The sequence below is a fragment of the Rhipicephalus microplus genome, chromosome X (genome assembly GCF_043290135.1).
Source record: "Rhipicephalus microplus isolate Deutch F79 chromosome X, USDA_Rmic, whole genome shotgun sequence".
Classification (NCBI taxonomy): Eukaryota; Metazoa; Arthropoda; class Arachnida; order Ixodida; family Ixodidae; genus Rhipicephalus; species Rhipicephalus microplus.
The window spans coordinates 409,427,987-409,451,188 of NC_134710.1; the positions used below are offsets into that span (position 1 = coordinate 409,427,987).

The 23,202-nt window shown below is 45.8% G+C and overlaps 1 protein-coding gene across 3 annotated transcripts in view; it reads right to left on the minus strand.

Annotated features, from left to right (window-relative positions):
- LOC142777400 (diencephalon/mesencephalon homeobox protein 1-like) overlaps positions 1 to 23,202 on the minus strand; it is a 104,395-nt gene that overhangs the window by 37,601 nt on the left and 43,592 nt on the right. For 2 of the 3 annotated variants that reach the window (XM_075881750.1, XM_075881749.1), the window contains one exon: positions 22,668 to 22,809. The exons of the other annotated variant lie outside the window; for it this stretch is intronic. In XM_075881750.1, coding sequence (XP_075737865.1) covers positions 22,668 to 22,809 — 142 coding nt within the window. The remainder of the gene's footprint in view (positions 1 to 22,667; positions 22,810 to 23,202) is intronic. 3 annotated transcript variants of the gene reach the window in all.

The window sequence follows — 23,202 nt, forward strand, 5'->3', positions numbered from 1 at the left end:
GGACGCGAACCATCGTGCACGCTGGAGACTATCCTCCCCCTATACGTCTGACTCATTTAAGCACAGCACAATTTCTGATGTTGCCAGATACGCCGAAGATTGCAGACAATCGGTCCGTTCACTGACAACCGATGGCCAAGGCCACCAGAAGCTACGGCTTGACACCGACGGACCTTTCCCTATTTTCACGACTGGTGCCCTCGTTTGGCTCTGAATTCCACCGAGTACTCCTGGCCTTTCATTTTTTACTGGCGCGATAACACAGGCCCTACGACAATCTCGCCCTTACGTCACCCGTCAAATATGAGATTGAGCCTTTGACACCGTCTCAAGACTTACGTCGTGATGGCAGAGAAATTGTACATGTAAGTCACCTGAAGCCGCATCATAACCTCGCTATAGTGACTACCCCTTAAGTCTCCAGGATAGCTACGCTCTTCACCGGGGGCCAATGTAGGGAACAATGCGAGACAACGACGCCGAAGGAGCAAGCAAGGCAAGCCACAGCGTTGGCGATATACTCGCGCGATCAGAGCTTGAGCTTCCTTAGATTTCGGACTGCTGACGTTCCTTGATCTGCAGACGTTGCTCGGCCTTCCAGTTCATCTGTACGTGAATAAATCACGTGGCACACTGTATATTTGTGTCTCCATATTGGAAACAAAAAAATGCTGCGCGCACGAAATGAGTGTGGCTGGTGTGTCAAAACAGAGAAAAAAACTTTATTATTTATCTATATACAGGGAGTAGGAGGGAGATGGCCCGGTGCGGGATTCCCTCACACACACTAGGTGGGCTCCTCGTTACAGGAGTCCATTGGCTGCCAACGCGACCCGAGCTCGGTTGACTGGGGCGTTCTGGCTCGCCAGATCGGAAGAGCTGAGCAGGGCTGCCTCCCAGTCCTTCGGGGTGGGGTTTGGTTTTCGGTTGAGGTACGGATTCGACTAGCATGCCCACACCATTTGGAAGATTTTAGAGGACTTTCCGCACATTACGGGTATTTTTCAGTATACGCAGGATCGAGAAATGTGAAAACTGCCGGGCACAGCAGTGTTTTGGTGTAGAGGTGGAGGAGTAAGCGTTCCTCTGCCTTTGTAAGGCCCTTAAATGGTTTATGATAAATCCCGTGGCCGAATCAATGGAATTCAGTAATTTCTCGAAATTTTAAACCAATTTAGGTTCGGAATACGTTCTGGAAAGGTCTGAAGGCGTTACCCGGAGAGTGAGCACGCGGGCAGTGGCGTCTGCCGTTTTATTGCCTTCGAGGCCCGTGTGAGCTGGAGCCCATATGATGTTACGGGGCGCGGGGACCCCGACGTAATTACTATTTTGTAGGATGTACGCCAGGTTTGGGACGTACCTACGTTGAATATTTCTGCAGGCCCCTCTCGAGTCCGTAACGATGACGCGCGAGGCCTGGTCTGCGGCAGCTAGCGTGATGGCGACTTCCTCCGCACGTGTTTAGTCCTGTGGTCTAAAATGGGACCATTTACCGCGATGTTTTAGTGGACGACTGCAACCGTATACCACCCTCCGTTGTGAGGGCCGTAGGCGTCCACGTATAATACACCGTGTTTGTTCCCATAGTAGCGGGCTAGTGCCTCCGCCCGCGCAAGGCGCCTGCCATTGTGGTCGTCATGAGTCATGTTGTCCGGAAGAGGACGCGCGTGCAGCGCGTAATTTCAGACTTCTGGGATGCGTAGCGCTCTTCTGACTCTGTCGGGTGGTGGAAGTGTCGTCGGGCTAACAGGCGGTGACCCGACCAATTGTTCGAAAGTCTTGTGTATTGATTCATCGAGTGTGCCTCTCGGAGCTCTGAGAAAGTGTTTACCATCCCCAGGCCCATAAGACACTGGTTGGACGTGGTTATTGGAAGCTCGAGGGCACGCTTGTACATCTTTCTGAGAATCACCTCAACGGCGTTCTCTTCAAGCTTGCGCAGGTGGAGGTGAGAAGCCGAGTAGAGGACTCGACTGGTTACAAATGCGTGTGCCACCCGCAAGGCATTTTTGCTACGTAACCCCCTGTGCTTGTTGGAGACCCGGCGAACCATACGCCTCACCTGGTCCCCCACCTTACGCAGTTTTGTCGATGTTGTATTGACTGGGCGATGTTTATGAATCAACAGATACAGTACTCTATTCTCATTGTGTTCTGGGATGGATCCGCTTCGTAAGAACAGTTAAATTTTGGTAGTGCACTTTGCCGAGGGCCGTATGTGCACAAATTTCAATTTGGTCGGGGAGCACTGGAGGCCGCAGCGGTGGGCGTAGGCATTCACATTCTCCGCCACTTGCTGCAGGTTGGCCTCTATGTCTCCTACCAAGCCGTGTTCAGCCAATATGCTATTGTCAGCATACAGGGCGTGCTGTTTGCCTTGAACATTATCCAGCTCAGCCGGGAGTTTCATCATAGCCAGATTACAGGATAGGGGTGAGAGCACTGCACCCTGTGTGGTGCCTCTTGCACCTAATTAGTAGGGGCCGTGTTCTTCATCTTGTATTCGGGTGTATGGCTGTTGGCCAGAGAGGAATTGTCGAATGTATTGTAACATGTTGTGTCCGCAGTTTCGGAAAGGTGCTTTAGTGTTGTGTCTTGTGTGACGTTGTCACAGTCATCTGCAAATCAAGGGCGAGTACTGCCTTGTCATTAAGAGGGTGCTTGACAGGATTTAAAATTTAGTGGTCTAATAGAAGCCGGGCATCTTGTGAGGACCAGTACGGGCGAAACCCGAACATTGTGTCTGAAAATATGTAATGGTTTTCCAAAAACTCGGACAAGCGTTCTGGAACCCTAGTCTCCATCAGCTTTCCCTCACAAGACGTGAGAGAGATGGGTTGAAGGTTGTCCGTGTTTATGGCTTTGTCGGCTTTCGGAATGAAATTGACCAAGGCGGTCTTCCATTCCATTGGAAGGGGTGTCCCACCAAGCCGCATTGAGTTTATGTACCCGAGGAGTGCATCGTAGGCCGGGTAGGGAAGTTGGCGAGTAATTTCAGTGTTGCTTTGTCTTTCGCTGGCGCCGTTCCTCTTTTCATTTTAGAAAGGGCCGCCTTAAGGTCATGGAGCTGGAATCGTTGATCCAGCTCCGCGTTCTCGGAACCTGCATACAACTACGCTGGCTCTTGGGTGTCATGTCGGACACATAGGTATTCATCGCATAGTTTGTATGCTAATTTTGAGGTGTCTCCGTCGAAGGCATGGATTGCCCGTTGGAAATGTTTTTATGAGTCGGCTCTGGTTTGGGTCGGATCAATAAAGGCGAGAAAGAGACGCCAAGTGTTCCGGCTAGACATTTGTATAGCAACCGTGTTGCATCCGTCTACCCAATTCTAGTCTGCGAGCAGGGCCGCGTACTCTGCCGCTCGTTGGGTGAGCCGGCAACGCAAATTTGGAGTTTCCGATTGTGTTTTGGTGGCGCCATCTGTGGACGAGGCTGTGCCACGCCTCCAAGAGGTGAAGGAGGTGATTGTCCACCCCCGTCGTTACCTCCGAAAGTTTAACTTGAGTTTCCGTCGAACGAAGGTGTGTGACCAATTCTCATGACCATTCGTGGCAACCTGTTTTGCGAATAGGGGCCAGATTAGTGTAGATTTTCCGAAACTTTGTCCAGCAGGGTACGCGGGCTTGGGCGTAGGGTCTCGCCATTGGTTTCTTTGTGACCGTGTTGTTGAGTATGCAGTGGTCACTGCAGAGGCTGTCCTCTGTGTTTGCCCAGTAGGCATCTCTAAAGTTTTTGGTCAATGTAAGATCCGGACAAGTGTCCCGAGTCAGAGAGTTACCTACCCGCGTTGAATGTGCAGGGTCTCTGTGAAGAGTGAGGCCCAGTGTGGACACAACTTCCGCTAGCTTGCGCCCTAGCTTTTCATCACGCACATATTCCTACAATGTGCTCTGAGCGGTGAAATCAACCACGATCACCAGGGGATCCCTGCCGGCAGTCTTTAGGGCGTGACTGAACAGGGCTGCGAACGTTGCGTTTTGAAGTCTGTGGGAACAATATATGTTTAGTACGTGGAGTGGAAGAACAAGTACGTGGAGTGGAAGAAGCTTCTTGAGTGGAAGAAGTTTCACCATCACGTAGGAATACACAGTTTGAAGTTCCAAGTCGACAAGGTTAGCTGTTTAATTTTTACGCACAAAGACTCAGGAAGAAGGGTCCTGCGGGGAAGTGATGAAATTTGTAAGGGTGGTGCCACTCCCTAGCTCCTGTGGGGCAACTACCACTGGAAGTGAGTCAAGAGTTGATAGGAAAAGTTACAAAAAGTGGCTGAGCTAAAAGCAGACATACAGCAGGTCCAAAAAATTAACCAAGACATTCGCGCCGAGAATGCTAAGCTTTCATGTAGAATTGACGAATAAGAACAATACCTATGTGCCAATACCATTGAAATAAAGAGCATCCCACTTGATGGCGAACAGCTATCTATAGTGTCGCAATTGGGGGAGTTGATTAAAGAATAGGTCTTGGAGGATGATATTGGCATCAGCCACCGAGTGCCTACTGCTTGATAAAACCAGTCAAACAATATAGTTTGGTTTGTTTGCAGGACCAAGAGGAATGCCTTTCTCGGCAAAGCTAAGAAAGCGAAAATAGGCATGACAGCACTGGGATTTAAAATATCGTCAAAAGCGTTCGTCAACGAACACCTTATTTGGTATGGTAAATGACTTCTTGGTGCTACCGTAGAAAAGAAAAACAAAGGAACTGAAATCGGGGTTTGTGCGGACGGCTGGCGGCAAAGTGTTCGCACGCAAGAATGAATACTCCCCAGTAGTTAGAATTGCCAGCTCGGAAGAGGTTGAAAAAATGAAGGTGGCAGCATTATGTTTCATTTTTACTAAATTTTACTCGATAAAATGGAGAATGCATATAACAATATTTCTTCATTTATTTAATTAGTTCCTAATAGCAAACTACTTAAACTTTTCTGCTTTAATGCGCGGAGTAATAAAAACAAAGAGGACCACCTGAATTGCCTGTTCAAGTCCATAATGCACCAATTTGACATCTTATCGCACTTTGAAAGATGTCTCACTATGAACAATGACCCCCCCCCCTCCCCTTATCGTGAAACTTTTGTATACCACGGTCTAGTAAGGACAAACAGCAGAGGTGGAGGTGTATCAGTCTATGTTAAGCAATGACTTGCACATGAGCTAGTTCAAAAACTTTCTTATGTAGCGAGCGATGTAGAGAGCATAATGATACGTTTAGAGTATATCACAATTGTGCTTGTATATCGGCCTCCATTGGGAAACATACTCGCGTTTTTTTTTTAATTTTTAGAACAATCTTTGAATATTCACAGCCATTGGTCTTGCCCCTTTTCATAATGGGTGACGTAAACAAAAATATTTTGGCTGATGACATATCATCTAAACAGCTTTCTGGTGTAAATAATTCATTCATGTGCGCAAATGTAATTAGGGAACCTACTAGGCTCATTGTACAAACCTTTACCCTGCTTGATATATGTATAACTAACGTTCACCCAACTGACTGTGTTGCGGGATTGCAATCTGCTGAGATAAGTGATCATCTGCCTGTATTCTGCTTCATTGCTTATGCTAGTAAGAGAGGGGAACGGAGAAAGAAAATACTGTCACGTCGTTTTCATGCCATAGCATTGGAAACTTTTCCTTTCTTTATACTGTCTACAGATTGGTCATGTGTGTTTAGAAAGCAAGACCCAAATGCTGCGTACGATTTCTTCTTTGAAGAAATGATCCACTCTTAAGACCAAGCATTTCCGCTAAAACTACGCAACCGAAAGAACAGGAACATACGCAAACCTTGGATAAATACGCACTTGTTAGAAATGATAACGACAAAAAATAATTTGTATCACAAGTTTGTGAAATGCAGGAGTGCTGATCTGTTTAGTGACTTTAGGAAATTTAGAAATAAGGTGAAGGCTCAACTGAAGCAAGCTAACGTTAGGTATTACACACAGTTATTTGATAAGATAAAGAATGTCCCTAGAAAAGTTTGTAATGAAGTCAGATACCCATATGCCATGAAAATAAAGAGCGTTGACACTAACATACCAACACCCACTGGAGTGTTGACTTGTATGGAGGCAGCAGCTGCTTTAAATGAATATTTTTGGTTCTAGCGCGCAGTATCCTAACAAGTAATAACACATGACCACAATGATCGTGAAGAGTACCAGTCTCTCTAACTCAATTATATCTACGCCTGTTACAGCTGCTGAAGTTACTCAACTACTCCTTAAAGTGAAAAACAATGCATCTGCTGGGCATGATGACGTTAAACTAGCACCAATTAAATATATCGCGGATATTATCGCACCAGTTTTTGTTCATATCACAAACAGGATGTTCAAAAGTGGTATATTTCCGAATCTACTAAAAATAGCACGAGTGTGCCCAATCTAAAAAGGAGGGGATAAGCAGCTTATGACAAATTACCAGCCCGTTTACGTTTTACCTGTCTTATCAAAAGTCTTTGAGAGTGCCTTGAATGTTAGACTAAAGAAATTACTTTATAAGTACAACGTAATCAGTGACATGCAGTACGGCTATCAGAAAAATAAATCTTGTGAAGCAGCTCGTCTTAATAATAAACCTATAATTTTATCAAATATTGAAATCAATTGAAAATTTAGGTCTATTTGTTGATCTCAGAAAAGCATTTGACTCGGTTTGCCACAACTTATTAATTGATAAACTTGAAAAGTATGGTGTACGGTGCAACGCACTCAAATTATTGCGTAATTACTTAAAAAAGCAATATGAGTTCGTGAGCACAAGTAATGATGTTTCGTCTCACGCGGAAATTACTACCGGTGCCCCACAAGGTTCAATACTTGGACCTCGGATGTTCATCTTGTATATCAATGACTTGTGTGATATCCCAGAGTCGCCACAATTAGTTATGTATGCAGACGATACTAGCATTTTCTTAAAGCTGCCAATATACTAGATCTCGAGTAAAAAGTGAACTACTATATGAAGCAACTCTCTTCATGGTTACGACAAAAGAAATTACAAATGAGCACTTCCAAAACAAAATATGTAATATTTGCCCCGACTAACAAACCACGAAACTGCAACGCGACTGCTGTTTTTGATTACATAATAATCGACAAGGTTAAATGCCAAATTTCTAGGAGTGTGGTTTCAGGAAGATCTGGCCTGGACAATACATGTGGACAACATTGTATCAGAATTAAGTAACACTGTTTGCTGCTTATACAGATTGAGTACTCCGGTTCCTTCTTGGCTGAAAGTTTCGTTGTATAACGCACAATTTTACTCCCGACTAACTTACTGCATATTTATATAGAACGTGACCACACAAAAATTTATAGGAAGCTAATTGTGCTGCAAAAAAGAGTCCTACGGGCATTGGAGGGTTATCGTGGACCTTTACAGAATTTTAGAACACAGCCTGTTTTTATAAAGTACTCTATATATATATGCTGAAGGCAAATCAGGTGTATTATTACAAGTTAATGCAACGTATCAAACAAAACAGGACACATTATAATACTGATGCACCCACCAACCCACGGTACAGCTTTCGGCAACACAATCTGAAAACACCAAAAATAAGAACAAATTATGGAAAACAGTTACAAAGTTACCAAGCACCTTCACTACTCAATAAAATACATGAATTTCATGACAAAGCTATGGAAGCGTCGAGTGAATAATTTAAAACAATGCTCATTTCACAAAATAAGTAGTTCGTCTGACAAAGCTGTTGTATGTGTTTTCAATCTCCGTGTCTTAAATTGCAAATTTTAGTTGCTAACCTGGGCAAAACGACCTATCAGTGTATTATGTAACTTTTTTGTTAATGTTTCTTCGCAGACATAACGTGCTTATTCTCGCTTTTCCACTTTTTGTCCACATATTCATTCAATTTCGTGACTATTCAGTGGATTTTGTCCGTACAGTATACTTTGTATTGACTTTTGCTATGCCGAACTTGTGCCTGCGTCTCGAACTGTCGTAGGAGCAGAAGGCTTTGTCAGGTCCCATGGCCTTTAGCTTGTGCTTCCTTTCTGTTATAAACAGAATAAATAAATAAATATTCAAAAATATTCATTATACACATTTATTCAAAAGTCGAAGGTCCGCCCGCTTTGTGCGGGACCGAAAGCCTTGACAATTTCAATGAAGAATGTTAATGGGGATGGCTGAATTGGTTTCTCAAAAAAGTGACTTATTTCACCGAGCCTTTCCGACGCCCTGTAGTTACTATTTTGTATTTTTGGAGCGGTCAAGGAGACCTCGCCGCTCCTTTGGCGCAGTCTGTGCCGGTGCACCTGAGGTGTGATCCCCTAAGGAGAGGCGCCAGGCAGTGCTGTCTTCGGAGTACGCTTTGTCACCACAGACGGAGCCTTGGACCCCACCGGGCTGGAGGTCGAGGGAACCTCTTTAGTTTGTGTGGTGCCCTGTCTGTGGCCAGGGTTCACAGGTGCCTTGGGTCAGGCTGTGTTCAGGGAGGGTGGCGAAGCCGAAGGTTATCCCACTCGTGGGTGCTTGTGGCGATTGCCTTGGTAAGTTAGGCGTGGTCAAATCATTGCCAAAAACCATAGTGGTCCTTACCCTTCCGACGCCACGTCGGCGTTTAGATTGTTCTCTGCAAAATGCGGGGAGACACGCTGCATCGCTTCACGGAACGAGATTTGCAGCTTGATTTTAGTGCATGTGATAATTTTTTTTCTCTCTTCCAGGCCAAGAAGAACCCAGAATATGCGGGATCATCATTACATTTTTTACAGTGGACTTGGGCAGTGCGTTTGTGATCAGGAGATTGTACCCTGGTGCCGTATTTTGCACAGGTAAGCTGGTCTCGGCAACTCTAAGAGCCATGGCCAAACTATTGACAGTAAAGCAGCGTCGCGGGTTGGGTATTCAGGGTCTGACTAGAAACTTGAGCTGTCCAGTTGCTATTTCAGTAGAGAGTGTTGTAGATGCAAAGGTAAGGATGAGGTGTTTGGCGGGAATTTCTTTGTTGTCTCTGATTAATTTTATGCGTTGCAGCTAGATGACATTCTCATCCTTCCAACATGTCAAGAGTTGTTCTTCTGTCAGATCGATCACGTCACCGTCTGACACAATTTTCCTAATGGTGTTCAGTGTTCTGTGTGGTGTGATAGTGATGGGCTGATCACCAAGTGCCCTTAGCCTATCTAGTTTGTGACACTGCAAGCAGTCCTTCAATACTTGCAAGAGGTCCTCACTTGTGGTCTTAGTGACTTTATAGCCTGGGTCTAGCGTGTAAATAAGATACTTAGACACAAGAAAGAGTGAAATATTTCTGGCCTTCTTTTCTGCACTGTTCGAATGAATAATGTGGTATTAGGGAAAGTTGTCTTTCTTTGTGGGGAGTAGCTCGAAGAATACCTCGGTGCGCCACCTCTATAAGGGGTGATCTGTTCGTTGCGAGTTTGGTGATTCCATTATTTGTTTTGCTGGTTCAGTGGCCATGCGGGCCACCCACCATGGAGCCCAACGGGACGTTTCGAGACGCAGAGGAAATATAAGCACAAGCTCTACATGGCCGGTATAGCCTATTATAACTCTCCAAGAATGGACATTTACACAAAGTTAACCCTTGCCGCCGAAAAATGAGGAAGTAAAGGTGAGTAGAAGACAGAAAAGATTGGAAGAAAAAAAAGACGAAGATGTAGAGAGAAACAGATAGAAAAAGGCGACTGCCGATTTCCCCAGGGTGGGTCAGCCCAGGACTGCCATCTGCGAGAAGCCAGGGCCAAAGGCGTGTATTGCCTCTGCCGGGGGCCTTGATGGTCCAATGACCTGGCGTCGATCTGAACCTCCAGGATCCCCTTTTTCCCGAACACTGCAAAGCCACTCATGGCTAGGATTGGGAGGGAGTCGAAACCCCCCGTTAGCTCGTGCCCGTGATTTCGCTACACACCGAAAGCCTGCTTACGCGGACGCCCCTGTGGGGAGCAATCTGCTCTTGATATGCCATATATAGCTCCTACATTTCATGCAAGGTGTTAGTGACAGCTAAAATTTTTTAATCAGTAAACTGTGTTGGTGTTCCTTACACACATGCTGGTGAAACTTTAACAAATGTCGCGCCAATACGCCAAGAGTCATTATCAAGGACACACCACCTCGAGGAACGAGGCCATCAAAACTAGCTCCGGTGATCTCGGCAATCATCTGCTGAAGGCTCGAGTAGTAGTACCTTCCTGCAGCTCCAATTATTGCTCGCCCTGTGCCTAGAAACCCACGATGAGAGGTCACTCTTGACTGTGAATGAAGTAGAACATGATCATCTGCAGGTGCAAGACCTTGACTGTCCCCATTGTTTAGTTTTGGTGCAGACAATGCGACTGCATCGGTTTATTGTTAAACTCTCATTTTATCAAGTCTTGGTCTCTTTTCTTTGCGTACTGGCACTAGCGATGTGGGTCGCTACAAACAGCGGATTTCCCAAGGTGCAGTTTATGCCCCTTAACCGATGCATTGTTTCTCACAATATTGCCACGTTCCATTTCCCAAGTTTCTGTTATCGTCCCAAAACACCACGCGATTCTCAGCGCCAACCGCGCCTGCAGTTTTCGAGAAGGTTCCGGACTGTAGTAGATCATTTCGAGAAGATCACGCCCACTGTGCGAATGGTACAGATTGTTCTGGAACCTACGCCAACGCCAGCGATAACGCTAGAACATTCGACGACGCTTCGTGGAATACCAGCCCAGTGAACGTGTTTGCGTGTGGACGCCGATATGCCAACGTGGACTAAGTGAAAAGTTTCTGCGACGGTACTTCGGACCGTACAGGGTGGTTCGACGTCTGGGCTCACTCGATTACGAGGTTGTCCCCGACGGCATCACGAACTCTCAACGACGCCGATCGCGACCTGAAGTCGTCCATGTCGCGCGCCTCAAGCCGTTTCATGCGCGTTAACAAACTGACCAGTGTTTTTTTGTATTATTGTTGTATCGTAATTTATTCATTGTACTTTCTTGCATTATTATTGTACTTTCATCTTTAGTTAAAGCATCGGGACGATGCCTTTTTTTAGAGGGGGCAATGCCACGTTCCATTTCCCAAGTTTCGGTTATCGTCCCAAAACACCACACGATTCTCAGCGCCAACCGCGCCTGCAGTTTTCGAGAAGGTTCCGGACTGTAGTAGATCATTTCGATAAGATCACGCCCACTGTGCGAACGGTACAGATTGTTCTGGAACCTACGCCAACGCCAGTGATAACGCTAGAACATTCGACGACGCTTCGTGGAATACCAGCCCAGTGAACGTGTTTGCGTGTGGACGCCGATACGCCAACGTGGACTAAGTGAAAAGTTTCTGCGACGGTACTTCGGACCGTACAGGGTGGTTCGACGTCTGGGCTCACTCGATTACGAGGTTGTCCCCGACGGCATCACGAACTCTCAACGACGCCGATCGCGACCTGAAGTCGTACATGTCGCGCGCCTCAAGCCGTTTCATGCGCGTTAACAAACTGAAACAGTGTTTTTTTGTATTATTTTGTATCGTAGTTTATTCATTGTACTTTCTTGCATTATTGTTGTACCTTCATCTTTAGTTAAAGCATCGGGACGATGCCTTTTTTCAGAGGGGGGCAATGCCACGTTCCATTTCCCAAGTTTCTGTTATCGTCCCAAAACACCACACGATTCTCAGCGCCAACCGCGCCTGCAGTTTTCGTGAAGGTTCCGGACTGTAGTAGATCATTTCGATAAGACCACGCCCACTGTGCGAACGGTACAGATTGTTCTGGAACCTACGCCAACGCCAGCGATAACGCTAGAACATTCGACGACGCTTCGTGGAATACCAGCCCAGTGAACGTGTTTGCGTGTGGACGCCGATACGCCAACGTGGACTAAGTGAAAAGTTTCTGCTACGGTACTTCGGACCGTACAGGGTGGTTCGACGTCTGGGCTCACTCGATTACGAGGTTGTCCCCGACGGCATCACGAACTCTCAACGACGCCGATCGCGACCTGAAGTCGTACATGTCGCGCGCCTCAAGCCGTTTCATGCGCGTTAACAAACTGAAACAGTGTTTTTTTTGTATTATTGTTGTATCGTAGTTTATTCATTGTACTTTCTTGCATTATTGTTGTACCTTCATCTTTAGTTAAAGCATCGGGACGATGCCTTTTTTCAGAGGGGGGCAATGCCACGTTCCATTTCCCAAGTTTCTGTTATCGTCCCAAAACACCACACGATTCTCAGCGCCAACCGCGCCTGCAGTTTTCGTGAAGGTTCCGGACTGTAGTAGATCATTTCGATAAGACCACGCCCACTGTGCGAACGGTACAGATTGTTCTGGAACCTACGCCACCGCCAGCGATAACGCTAGAACATTCGACGCCAAGAGTATATATACCGACGCGCTTCGACGCTTGTCAGTTGTTGATCGAAGGCCGACGCTCCGTTCGCCGCTATCAGTCCGAGACTGCTATCTGTGCAAGACAGCTGCTGTAAGTGGACTTTCCGTTTACCGGGCACAGGTTCGCCCAAATAAACAGTTAAATCCCAACACGAAGTCTCCTGTCTTCGGCCACGTCACGACCCCGTGACAATATTATTATAAGGTGTTTTTCTTCCCCAAACCCGGAAAAGAATATGAGAGACGCCGTTGTGAAAGGCTCTAGAAATTTCGACCACTGGGTGTTCGTTAACGTACCCTGACATCGCACAGCACACGAACCTCTTCCATTTCGGCCCTATTGAAATGCGATCACTGCGGCCGGGATGAAACCCGCGGTCTTCAGGTCAGCAGCCGAGCAGCCAAGCCGCTGTTCCATTGAAAAAGAAGATTAATTTTTTCCCCATTACTGTACCTTTAAGTGCTCGTTCATTCATCTACTATAAGTACCAATCAGCCCAATGAAGCCCGCTTCTACAGCATGGAAAAAGTCGCGCAACTGCTAAAGAATTAGTATATGCAAAGCGTGCGATTGAGCAATCAATCGCTTCACGAGCGCCCATTGAAATAGGTTGTGGAGCACGCCAAATGCATTGTTTACTCAACAGGAAGCAGGCAGGAAAGAGCGCATACAATCACCGATGATGGTGCATAAACTTTAGCGTTAACTCAAGCCTGCCACACGAATCACCCTTTCGAAATTTTTGGTCACACTTCCATGCCTGAGAGCACACAATTGTAGAAAACACGATTGATCACGTAGAAAGCACGACTGATCCCATGTAAATTATGTCCTTTTTTGTAGTTTTATGTCCTTAAGTAATCCTGGAGTGCTAACTTTCTGAAAGCTTACCCGTCTTGCCACACCTGTCGACTTCAATCTCACTCACTTACATACTACGCGGGCGTAGCAGACGGAGAGACGGTAGTTCGTAGCTGGTGAGCAGAAAACTAATTGGCGCGAGTGGTCGGTCACGGATTTTGGTGCTATAGACACTTGTGCCAACAGTAGGTGCAGCGTGTTTCCCCTAGAAAACACATAGTCGAGAAATATTATTTCGTAAAAAGCCGCCTTTCGAGCCAACAGCTTCAAATCACCTGCGAAGTAGTATAGCAATGCATGGTTCTATGAGGGTCATAGATCACGAAAATCACTCAAGAGTTGGTATAAAACACTCGCTCAGACACAGATCGAGCCATGAGATTGAGTGAGTAATATCTTCTTGTGAGCTTTAGACTGAGTAAGTCCAGCTGATGATTGATTTGTGAGGTTTAACGTCCCAAAACCACCATATGATTATGAGAGACGCCGTAGTGGAGGGCTCCGGAAATTTGGACCACCTGGGGTTCCTTAACGTGCACCCAAATCTGAGTACTCGGGCCTACAACATTTCTGCCTCCATCGGAAATGCAGCCGCCACAGCCGGGATTTGATCCCGCGACCTGCGGGTCAGCAGCTGAGTACCTTAACCACTAGACCACCATGGCGGGGCAGTCCAGCTGAGCAAAATTTTAGCGAGTAAGACCTATAGAGACTGGTTCAGAAAATTTTCCTGAATATGCGTCGAGTAAGTTCCAAGAGCTCAACTCATTTGGATAATTTCAAGTTAGCTCCACTTTTTTGCCAACCTGTGGTGATAATGATTTCAGGTAAACACCAAAACGTGGGTTTAGCATTAATTTTTCCCAAGGAAAAATCCTACTGATTTGTGCATTCTTCCTTAAATGATCCACATCGTGTCCAGCTTAGAGCTTTTCTTGCAAGCATTGTGAAACCTCCGTAGAAGGTGCTCGCTTTATACACCATTCAAACCCTCAGTGCAAGTTTTTTTGTGGTTTATATATAAAAATATTCACATTCAACAAAAAAGTGTGTGTTCACCCAGTGACAAAGTCACCTAGCTGTGGGGCACGTGGACTATAGTTAAAGCCTATGCACCAGAACAAAAATATTTATTGTTTTACTGATTCCATTCTTTATGATGATGCTCATGTCAACCATGATGAGGGCCTCTGCCAGTACTGTGTGGAGGTGGCCAACACCAAGCATGCATGGTATGGGCATGCCAGCTCAATTCATATTTACCCCGAACCCCAATCCGATTCGATATGACGGGGAGGTGGCCTTACTCGACCACCAGCACCTTCCGTCCTAATAAGCCATGGTGAGGCGGGCCAGGACAGCAGCCACGACCAATGGGGTTTTTGTTAATACTTTGGGAAAGCTCACCCACTAGAGGCTGGTTTTCCTTGCAACCTCTCTATTTTAATAAACGTTTGCCACCACCACGCGACCAGCAGTTCGTAGCATTTCCAGCAGGGTACTATACATCGGCCTTTGGCTCCAAGCGAAATCTTCGCTTTTTGCTAAAGTTTTTCCTGTATGCACACACTACCAAAAATTTTACAACCTTTTCTCTTCTTTACTTTTACATGAATTTCACTTGCAGGTCTTATCAAGCTGCAATGTCTAAAAGCGGCGCTTAGACGACATTCTTTGGCCCCGTGTACTTAGAATTAGGATCGAGTTATAAATACTTCGTGGTCAAATTTACGGAGCCATCTGCTGCAGCAGCTCTCATATATCGCCGTTACCGGATGTAACACCGCAAAAATTTTTATTAACAACTGTACCTGATGCTCGAAAGTTGTGAGCGATTTGGGTTTCTTGTCGCCATCGCGATAAGATGCTCAGATGCTGCAGCTGCTGAGAAGGTTCATTGAGATGCTGCAGCGATTTCATTTTCAGTCGCTCAATGTAATGACGATGTAGACTCAGGACTGTCACAAAATGTTGGCTGAACGGAAACACCAATGCTTTAGTGCAAATATGAAAAGACACTGAAGATAATGTTTGAGACTCGCACAACTGAACAAATTTTAGTTGCTCGTCTTGTCTGTAGAGTCTATAACCTAGTTATGGTGCACTGAAACAAAATTCTGTTTTTTGTCGAATCCATATAGTCTACCGCGTAGTGATAGTACACTCACGACAGAACGACGACGCCGTCTCGGTAGGTCCACTTATGAGTCGCCATGACGGCCCGGCACAGGAAGGAGCCTGGGCATAGTCTCTGGGCATCTGCCCAGAACAGGACAGACCAAGGACAAAGCTCTTCCACACCGTAACACGATGACGCCGGGTGAACAGTTGATTCAGAATAGGCTGGCCCACTTACAGGGAGTACACCTGGGAACATGAGCGTTGGGTAGGTGCCCTGCTCAATCGACCGGGAACGCGTGTGGCGGCCAAGCAGTTCAGGCTGGCAACATCACCGAAAAAACGACGCGAAATATGTCCTTTGGAGCCTTCGCCCCTCTAGCACCACGATATCCATGCGCTATTGACCGTTGGCCGCGCACTCAAAATTAGCCCAGTTTCTACCAAATTCATTAAGGGTGCCCTGCGTATCTTGAACACATGCAGTCATGCGCGAAGCACCCACGAGAGTTTTGTCCCTCAGCCCTGCTTACATCTTTCCAAGGCCCCTACACACAAAATTAACATTACTTCGAATCCTTGAAGAGAACATCTACCCTGGACACGAATCAAGCACAAGTGGAATGTTTTATGAGATTGACAATTCCAACAAACATTCTTTTAAATTACCTATGTTTCGAAGGCTGACCGGCTCCATCGCGGAAGAGAAGAAATGAGGTGAGAAGCGCGCAGCGTATGGACGTACGCGCTGGAAGGTGTGTGTCGCATACATATGGCATGCACCTTGAAAATTGCAAAAGGGTACGTATTTGGATTAGTTGGTTTATGGTTTCCTTGAAAATACCACCGAACGAAGATATTTCCTGGCATCCGCTTGATTCCCCAGCACTCCATGAAGAGCCACCGCCTCGGTTTCATTCTTTTTGCAAGGCATTGGCACCATCAGGGCAGACCCGCTAGTCGAGCACCTTGAAGACCTGCCGTTCGTTGTCTTCAGTTGTAGAAGACTATTCCTGAGTTGTCGAATTTTTTCGCCAAGCTCTTGGTCTCTCAGAAATGCGTAGTATGGGCGTTCGAAAAAGTTTCACCATGAGCCAGCTTGCCCAAGCAAAAAGTCTGCTGGGGCACTTCACTCATTCAGTCCAGTATAGTGCGCTTTCTCTGAAGATGCACAGCATTTGGGGGTGGAGGTGAAGGGGCCGATGATAAACTGTACTCCCCCCTCCCTGCCTTTCGAAGCTCACGTGATATGGACTCGTTCACACGTGGAATTTACGAAGGTGATACACCAGGCCATTAAAGGTGCATTAAATGTGCAGAGAAAAATCGCGCTTCTCCACGGACGAAGCAGTCACGTGGCCAGTTCCAATTGACGAAACTATGAAGGCTTCGCATGCACATAGCTGGAGCACGACTGATGGAATCTGCGTGCACATTACCGACTCCTTCAAGCCCGCAACGCTTCTCATGCTAGAACACCATGTACAGAGTACATTCTAAGATGGAACGCTGTTCGAAACGACGTTTCTGCGCGAGCGTACGCGAGGCATTTCGATCTGTAGTGCGAGCGGAAGGGGGCCAGACGGCGCGGATTGGTGAGATCTCATATTGAGGCCGTCATGTGATGCACCGTCCACAGCGAAAATTCGTCCTCCGTCCGCTCGTATGAATCCAGCTGAAGGGTCACCAGCTGCCGTCTTGATTTCTGTTTATTTTCGACAGTGGGCGGCACAGAGAATCAACACCTGTACATAACCATTTACATATTCTACGTCTCTAATTGCTTACTTTATATAATCCTTCTGGACTGGTGATAAGCAAATAAATCCTTTCCACTGAAAGCATGAAGCTTCAGACAGTGAAGATTGTGTGTCATGTGGGATCATTAGAGTTGAAGTGAGTTGTTTATGTTTTTGACGTCAACATTCCAGGAAACCGCTGCGTATATAGTAAGTCTGCAACACTACACCACCACTGCCACAAAAGCACCTAGGCGTTCTTTTAGAATACCGCAAACTGAAAAAAGAAATCATGGGCAGCATTCCTCTCATCTTAATGTCACGTCCTGTTTTCCATGGTTACGTAAATAAAATACCTTTCCAAACATACAGACAAAACTGTTGGTTTACGGACCACACCTTCTTCGTTATCATGAAGCTTGCCGCAGCGAAACGTTGCGGTTTGGTTTCGATTGTCTGAGCTTCACTAACATGCATCCAAACTTACTAAGCACACGTGCATTTTTTGCATTTTTTCGCTATCGAAGTGTGACACCCATGAACGGGAAACTGAAAAGCATCGTGGAGCAGCGCGACGGTTAGTAGCATATCAACATGAGGAGATCGATGGTCACTTCGTTCAGCCCTCGTGAATGTAGATGTAGCTGTCAGCATGTCGCTGTCGTATTTGCTCAAATATTTATTTTCTAGCTGCGTAAAGTACTACACGGGCCATAACAATAAATTATTTGAAAGACGAATATGTACTTAGACTGTATCCGATCTCTCAGAAGTATATTTTGTGCGTTTCCTGGCGCAATTCAAGGTCGACTTCATTCTGCAAGCTATCACCCCTTCCATTTTCCTCTCCGTATTCCCCGGAACGATATCTTAAGGGACCCCTTATGATGGCTCATCCCCGGCGGGACGCTGCTGAGCACAAGGGTGCAAGTTCGCTGGCCGGCCACGGCACGCGCGTTTTGATGGGGGCGGAATGCAAGAACATCCTCCTACGTGTTTGATTTAGCTTTAGAATGGGAACCTTAGCTACTCAAGGTTCTATTTTTGTTTATAATTAGGAAGCCACCTGGCAAACATATGAGGTGACAGTGTATTTCGTATAAAAAGATAAGATTTCAAAGGGCCTTCCCAGCCATTTTTCGAGACCTCCTACCTTTGGTCGGCAAGGCAATGCAAGTCAAGCAAAACTGGCAAGCAGGCCACCTAAAACTACTTGGGGCATTCCTACATAAGTTTCCTATGCTGGAGTACTGAGATAAAAATATCAACAGAAGACAGAGGGAAACGAAAACGTCCGAGACACCGAGGAGTTTCCCTCTGCTCTGTTTGTCACTATGTTCTCACCTACCAAAAGTGCCACAAAATGCCACGAATACCATGCAACCGGCCGTATACTAGCGTTATAATCTGTATTTCTTTGTGTCGTGCGCAACACACAGTAGAATGCTGAAGCTAAAGCATTACATTGCTGAAAAGTGTCTTCTCTAACGTAGTATAGTTGTGCCGTTATTTTTTTTTGCGCACGGATGAACTGAACTCTTTTTTAAAGAAAATGAAATCATCAGCTTCGCTCGGCTAAACGACGGGTTCTATAAACAAACATTGGTCACTGGATACGTCTCCCATAAGAACCCTAAGAGCCCTTCAGTAGCGTCTTTACCGAATGTAAATGCCGCATTTCATATTCGTAGTGAGATACCGCGCACAGCACTAAATTTAACCGACTTGTGCACACATGGTATAGAAGTTTCTGCGATCAGGATACAGATAGGAAGCCGCAAAGTCAACACTGCATGTCTGTATAAGTCTACTCACAAGAAAACTGTCATCAAAAGCTTTTTAGAGGCCCTGTGTCATCAATGTCTAGCTCAGCGAATGATTTGTGGCGACTTTAGTGCGCATCACAAATCGTGAAGTGAGACGAGTTCGGATGCACGTTGACGTTGTATGCAGTGTTTCAATGATAAAAAAAAACATCCACTGCAAATGTTGACAAAGTTCTATAGATGTCCCGGGTGTGCAAGTATTGATGATTAGGCTTTGTATTCAAGTGATGTTCAGCTCACGTGCTGTACAGCTCCAGGCAGAATGGCAGGTGATCGTTTCTCTATATTAGTGTTGCTGGCTATCACTTGACAGTAGCTAAATGCATCAAAGCAACTGATCGGGATCGCGATTGAAAGCGTGTAAAGCGCCTATAAGGAACATAGTTCCGAATGTGCTAGCGAGAGAAGTGGCGGCAACCGCCAAACTTTGGCTACCGGAACATTTTTCAGCCCCAGACCGAAATATTCGTAATGTGTGTGCTGCTAAAACAAGCGCAGAGAAAAAGCTCATTCGAAGGATGGTCACATGACCAGCTTGTTCTATTTAACACCCCAGTCTTTGAGACCATTGATTGCCCTTGCGCTATTCAAGCAAATATCTAGACTGACATCTCTAGGTGAGATATTTGCTGACGCTAATGTAATTGCAAGAGAAAGTGAACCACTTTTTTCACGTCCGCCTCATGCTGGATCTGCCATCGACGCACGTTTTACGTTATTGGAACTGACGTCAGCCGTACGTAAGCTTCCTCTACCGACGCTGGGCTCCTGAACTTGACGTAATTACAAACCAACTGATTAGAAATCTGCCTGCGGAAGCAATGAGCAGCCTTCTGACGTTATTCAAGCAGGTGTGGGAGTCAGCCAACATTCTTCCAACATGGAAAGTGGCCCGAGATGTGCCGGTGGTGAATCCTGCTAATGGCAGACCATCATATCTCCCATCATATCGACCAGGGTTATTAGTTTCGTTCGTAGAGAAGCAGGTCGAGAAGCCTGTCTGTGTTCGGCTGAGAGGGTGTATTGAGAATCACAAGGCCCTTTCGTCATGTGCGACTAGATTTCGGCGAAAATGTAGTGCACAGGGCAACATTTTTGACTAGGACAGCCACATGAAACACCAACAAACATTCGGCTTTGCAATACTGTCAATACTTTTGGACGTTTCAAAAGCGAATGACTAGCCCCGCCGCGGTGGTCTAGTGGCTAAGGTACTCGGCTGCTGACCCGCAGGTCGCGGGTTCAAATCGCGGCTGCGGCGGCTGCATTTCCGATGGAGGCGGAAATATTGTAGGCCCATGTGCTCAGATTTGGGTGCACGTTAAAGAACCCCAGGTGGTCAAAATTTCCGGAGCCCTCCACTACGGCGTCTCTCATAATCATATGGTGGTTTTGGGACAATAAACCCCACATATCAATCAATGAAATGAAAAGCGAATGACTGTGTTCCAGGAAGGGGTAAATTGTGTTGTGTCTATGGGAATAACAATGCTTATTTTGCGCCTCTTTCATGCATTTCTTAGAATATAATTCGATGGAGGTGAAGCTGGAAACACTGCAGAGTAGCTCAAACAAAATCACCAGAGGCGTGCCACAGGACAGTGCCCTTCCTCTAATGCTGTTCAATGTGGCCATGGATAGTTTGGTCGACGCCCTGGAGACAGTCAACAAGGCAGTTCAAATAGGAATTTATGCTCAGGACACATGCACCAGGCCGTGTGGATATTAGCATAAGCGATTGAAAGTGATTGATTAGAGGGTTGCATACTCCACACAGACCCATCTCGTGTCGATCGACATGAAATATCAGCAATAAAGTGTCAGCTTATGCTATTCCTTGGTACTCGAAGACAAGAAACAGTGAAGATATTTATAACTGCGCTATTCTGCAAACTAAATACATAAGATTCTAAGAGGATCCCATTAGGCTCCGGGATAAAAGGGCGACATGCGGTAAACAATTTCAGCCATTTCAGTCATGTAAACATGCTTATAAAATTGTCTGAGAGCTGGGGAGCTATCCACGAATAATATTAAAGTTGCACTGGGCAGTATGTTTACGGCATGCTCTTCCATGTACATTGGTTCTCTCTTTTTGAGCCTCAGTACGAACGGCTAGAAAAACTTCATCGTAAAGGCTGAAAAGTTGCTTTAGGTGTGCGAAAATCTGCAGTGCACGTAAAAGTGCTTTATTATTGTCATCTTTCATCACTGCGTCTTCTCGTCTCTCAACGCGTGTCGACACCGCTTTGCCGGCTTAGTAAATCGAGCCCAGGATGAGCACTCTTCAGTCGTCTTTGGCGCTGTACTGAATCGGGAGCTTTTGTGGCTCCCAGCTTTCTTCGCCATCGTAGGTGGGGGGCGGGAACAGCGCTGTATGCGGAATAGCTTATATGCTACAGGCTTGAGCATGGTTGCATCGCGCTGCATGTGACTTTCAGATAACATGTCGACGCTACGCTGGGAAACGGACATTAGTTTCATACAATCAGAATAGAAAAAAATCAAGTGGGGCACTTGCCTGAAACATGTGCAAGAATAGATCTCACGACAATCTGCAACATCCTAATTCGAATCACCACGGGCGATTGAAGGTTCATACCTAACTCGTAACGGTAAGGACAGACATTGGTAACCTAAACGTAAGAGCATTAAGAAAAACATACATAAGCAGTGTAGCCCCAACGAATGCAAAGGCCAAAAATCAGGATCTCACTAGTAATCAAAGCCATTCGTTCAAAGTGGCAACCAGATATTCTAACATAGAGCCATGCCAGCTCTTGCTAAACCTTTAGAAAAAAGAATCTGTGCTGGCCTGAGTTTGGTGCAACGTGTAATATATGGTTGCAATGTTTCCTCCAATTTTAATTCATGCATTTCCTATGTAGGCGGGAATGTTGCTGGCCCGTGTACTTCAATTTGGGTGCACGTTATACACCCGAGGTCGTCAAAATTTCCGCAGCCCTCCCCTACAGCGTCTTTCATATTCATATGGTGGTTTTGGGACTTAAATTGCTACAATGAATTAATCATTCAATAACTCAATCAATCAATCAATCAATCAATAAACCTTTATTGCAGTTTAGTAGGCATTGCATTTGTAGTCACAAAAATCTACGAGCTATAACAAAGCATTCGACCCCCCTTGGAGAATGTGCCAATAAAAGTTACGTGGACTATTCAGATAGCCACAGAGTAAAGCCCACTTTCTTTCCATAATACTGACATCTGTGCTCTGACGCAAATCCTAACGTTACCTCAGACCACAACTCACCCAGCGTAGTCAACAGTAGACGCCACTGTAGTGCAGGTCACTGGTAATCTCACGCTCTGCACAAAACTGCTGCACTAAACTTCAATCCACATCTTAAAAGCTGTGTCTAAGGTGAACAAAAGAGCATTTTCGCTATTATGCTTCGTGTAACAAGGTTGACTAATACAAGAACATCGATTCAGTCTACCTCTGCTGTCTGGTAGAGCGCACGCTATTACTGGCGTCGTTACTAACTATGACTAACAAGTTCTGACATTTCTGATGCTTTCTAGATATGCTAATATGTGTACAATTGCTAAATATATTTACAGGGTACTACATTTATACGCCTCGTAACATGGGCTTTTTAAGAATCGCACTTGGAAGCTCCCTGATGCATGCTTCACATATCAATGATTAGCAGTGAACGTGGGATCTGCCGAGCTTTCGACCCTGTTTTTTGAGCTGCTTTAACCATAAATAAACCTTACCAACGAGTTCAGTTGACGACCTTGCATCCATCGTTTCGACTTTATAGTCTTCGGTGATCACCAAGTCAGTTTTTCCTGCTACCAAAGAGGCTTGCTGCTTCTTCAGCTTACGGTCCTTGGCCCTCCTGTTTTTAAACCAGACCTGCAATACAGTGATGACGTAAATAGTGCAGTGGTGAATGTGAAGCATCAAGAATGCCAACTGTAGTAAAAGGTAATGCATGGTCTGCTTGTGACTTAAAAGTGTGGCAGTTTGGGATAGTTGGTATGACAGGACGACAGGTATAGCGCTAGAACAGAACGACGACAAAGAGACAAGCAGGACACGAGCGCTAACTTCTCACTGAGTTTGCTGCGCAGAGCGCGGAAACATATAGAGCAGACAGTAAACTATGTGGCACAAAGAGCAATGCATGAGTAAGGGAAAAAGACAAAAGCACAATAAAGGCAAAGAAAAGTCTATAATGAAATGAAACAGAAAAGTAAAAGTCATAACTACTTGCGCGCACGAAAACCTTCCAGCAACCTTAGTTCT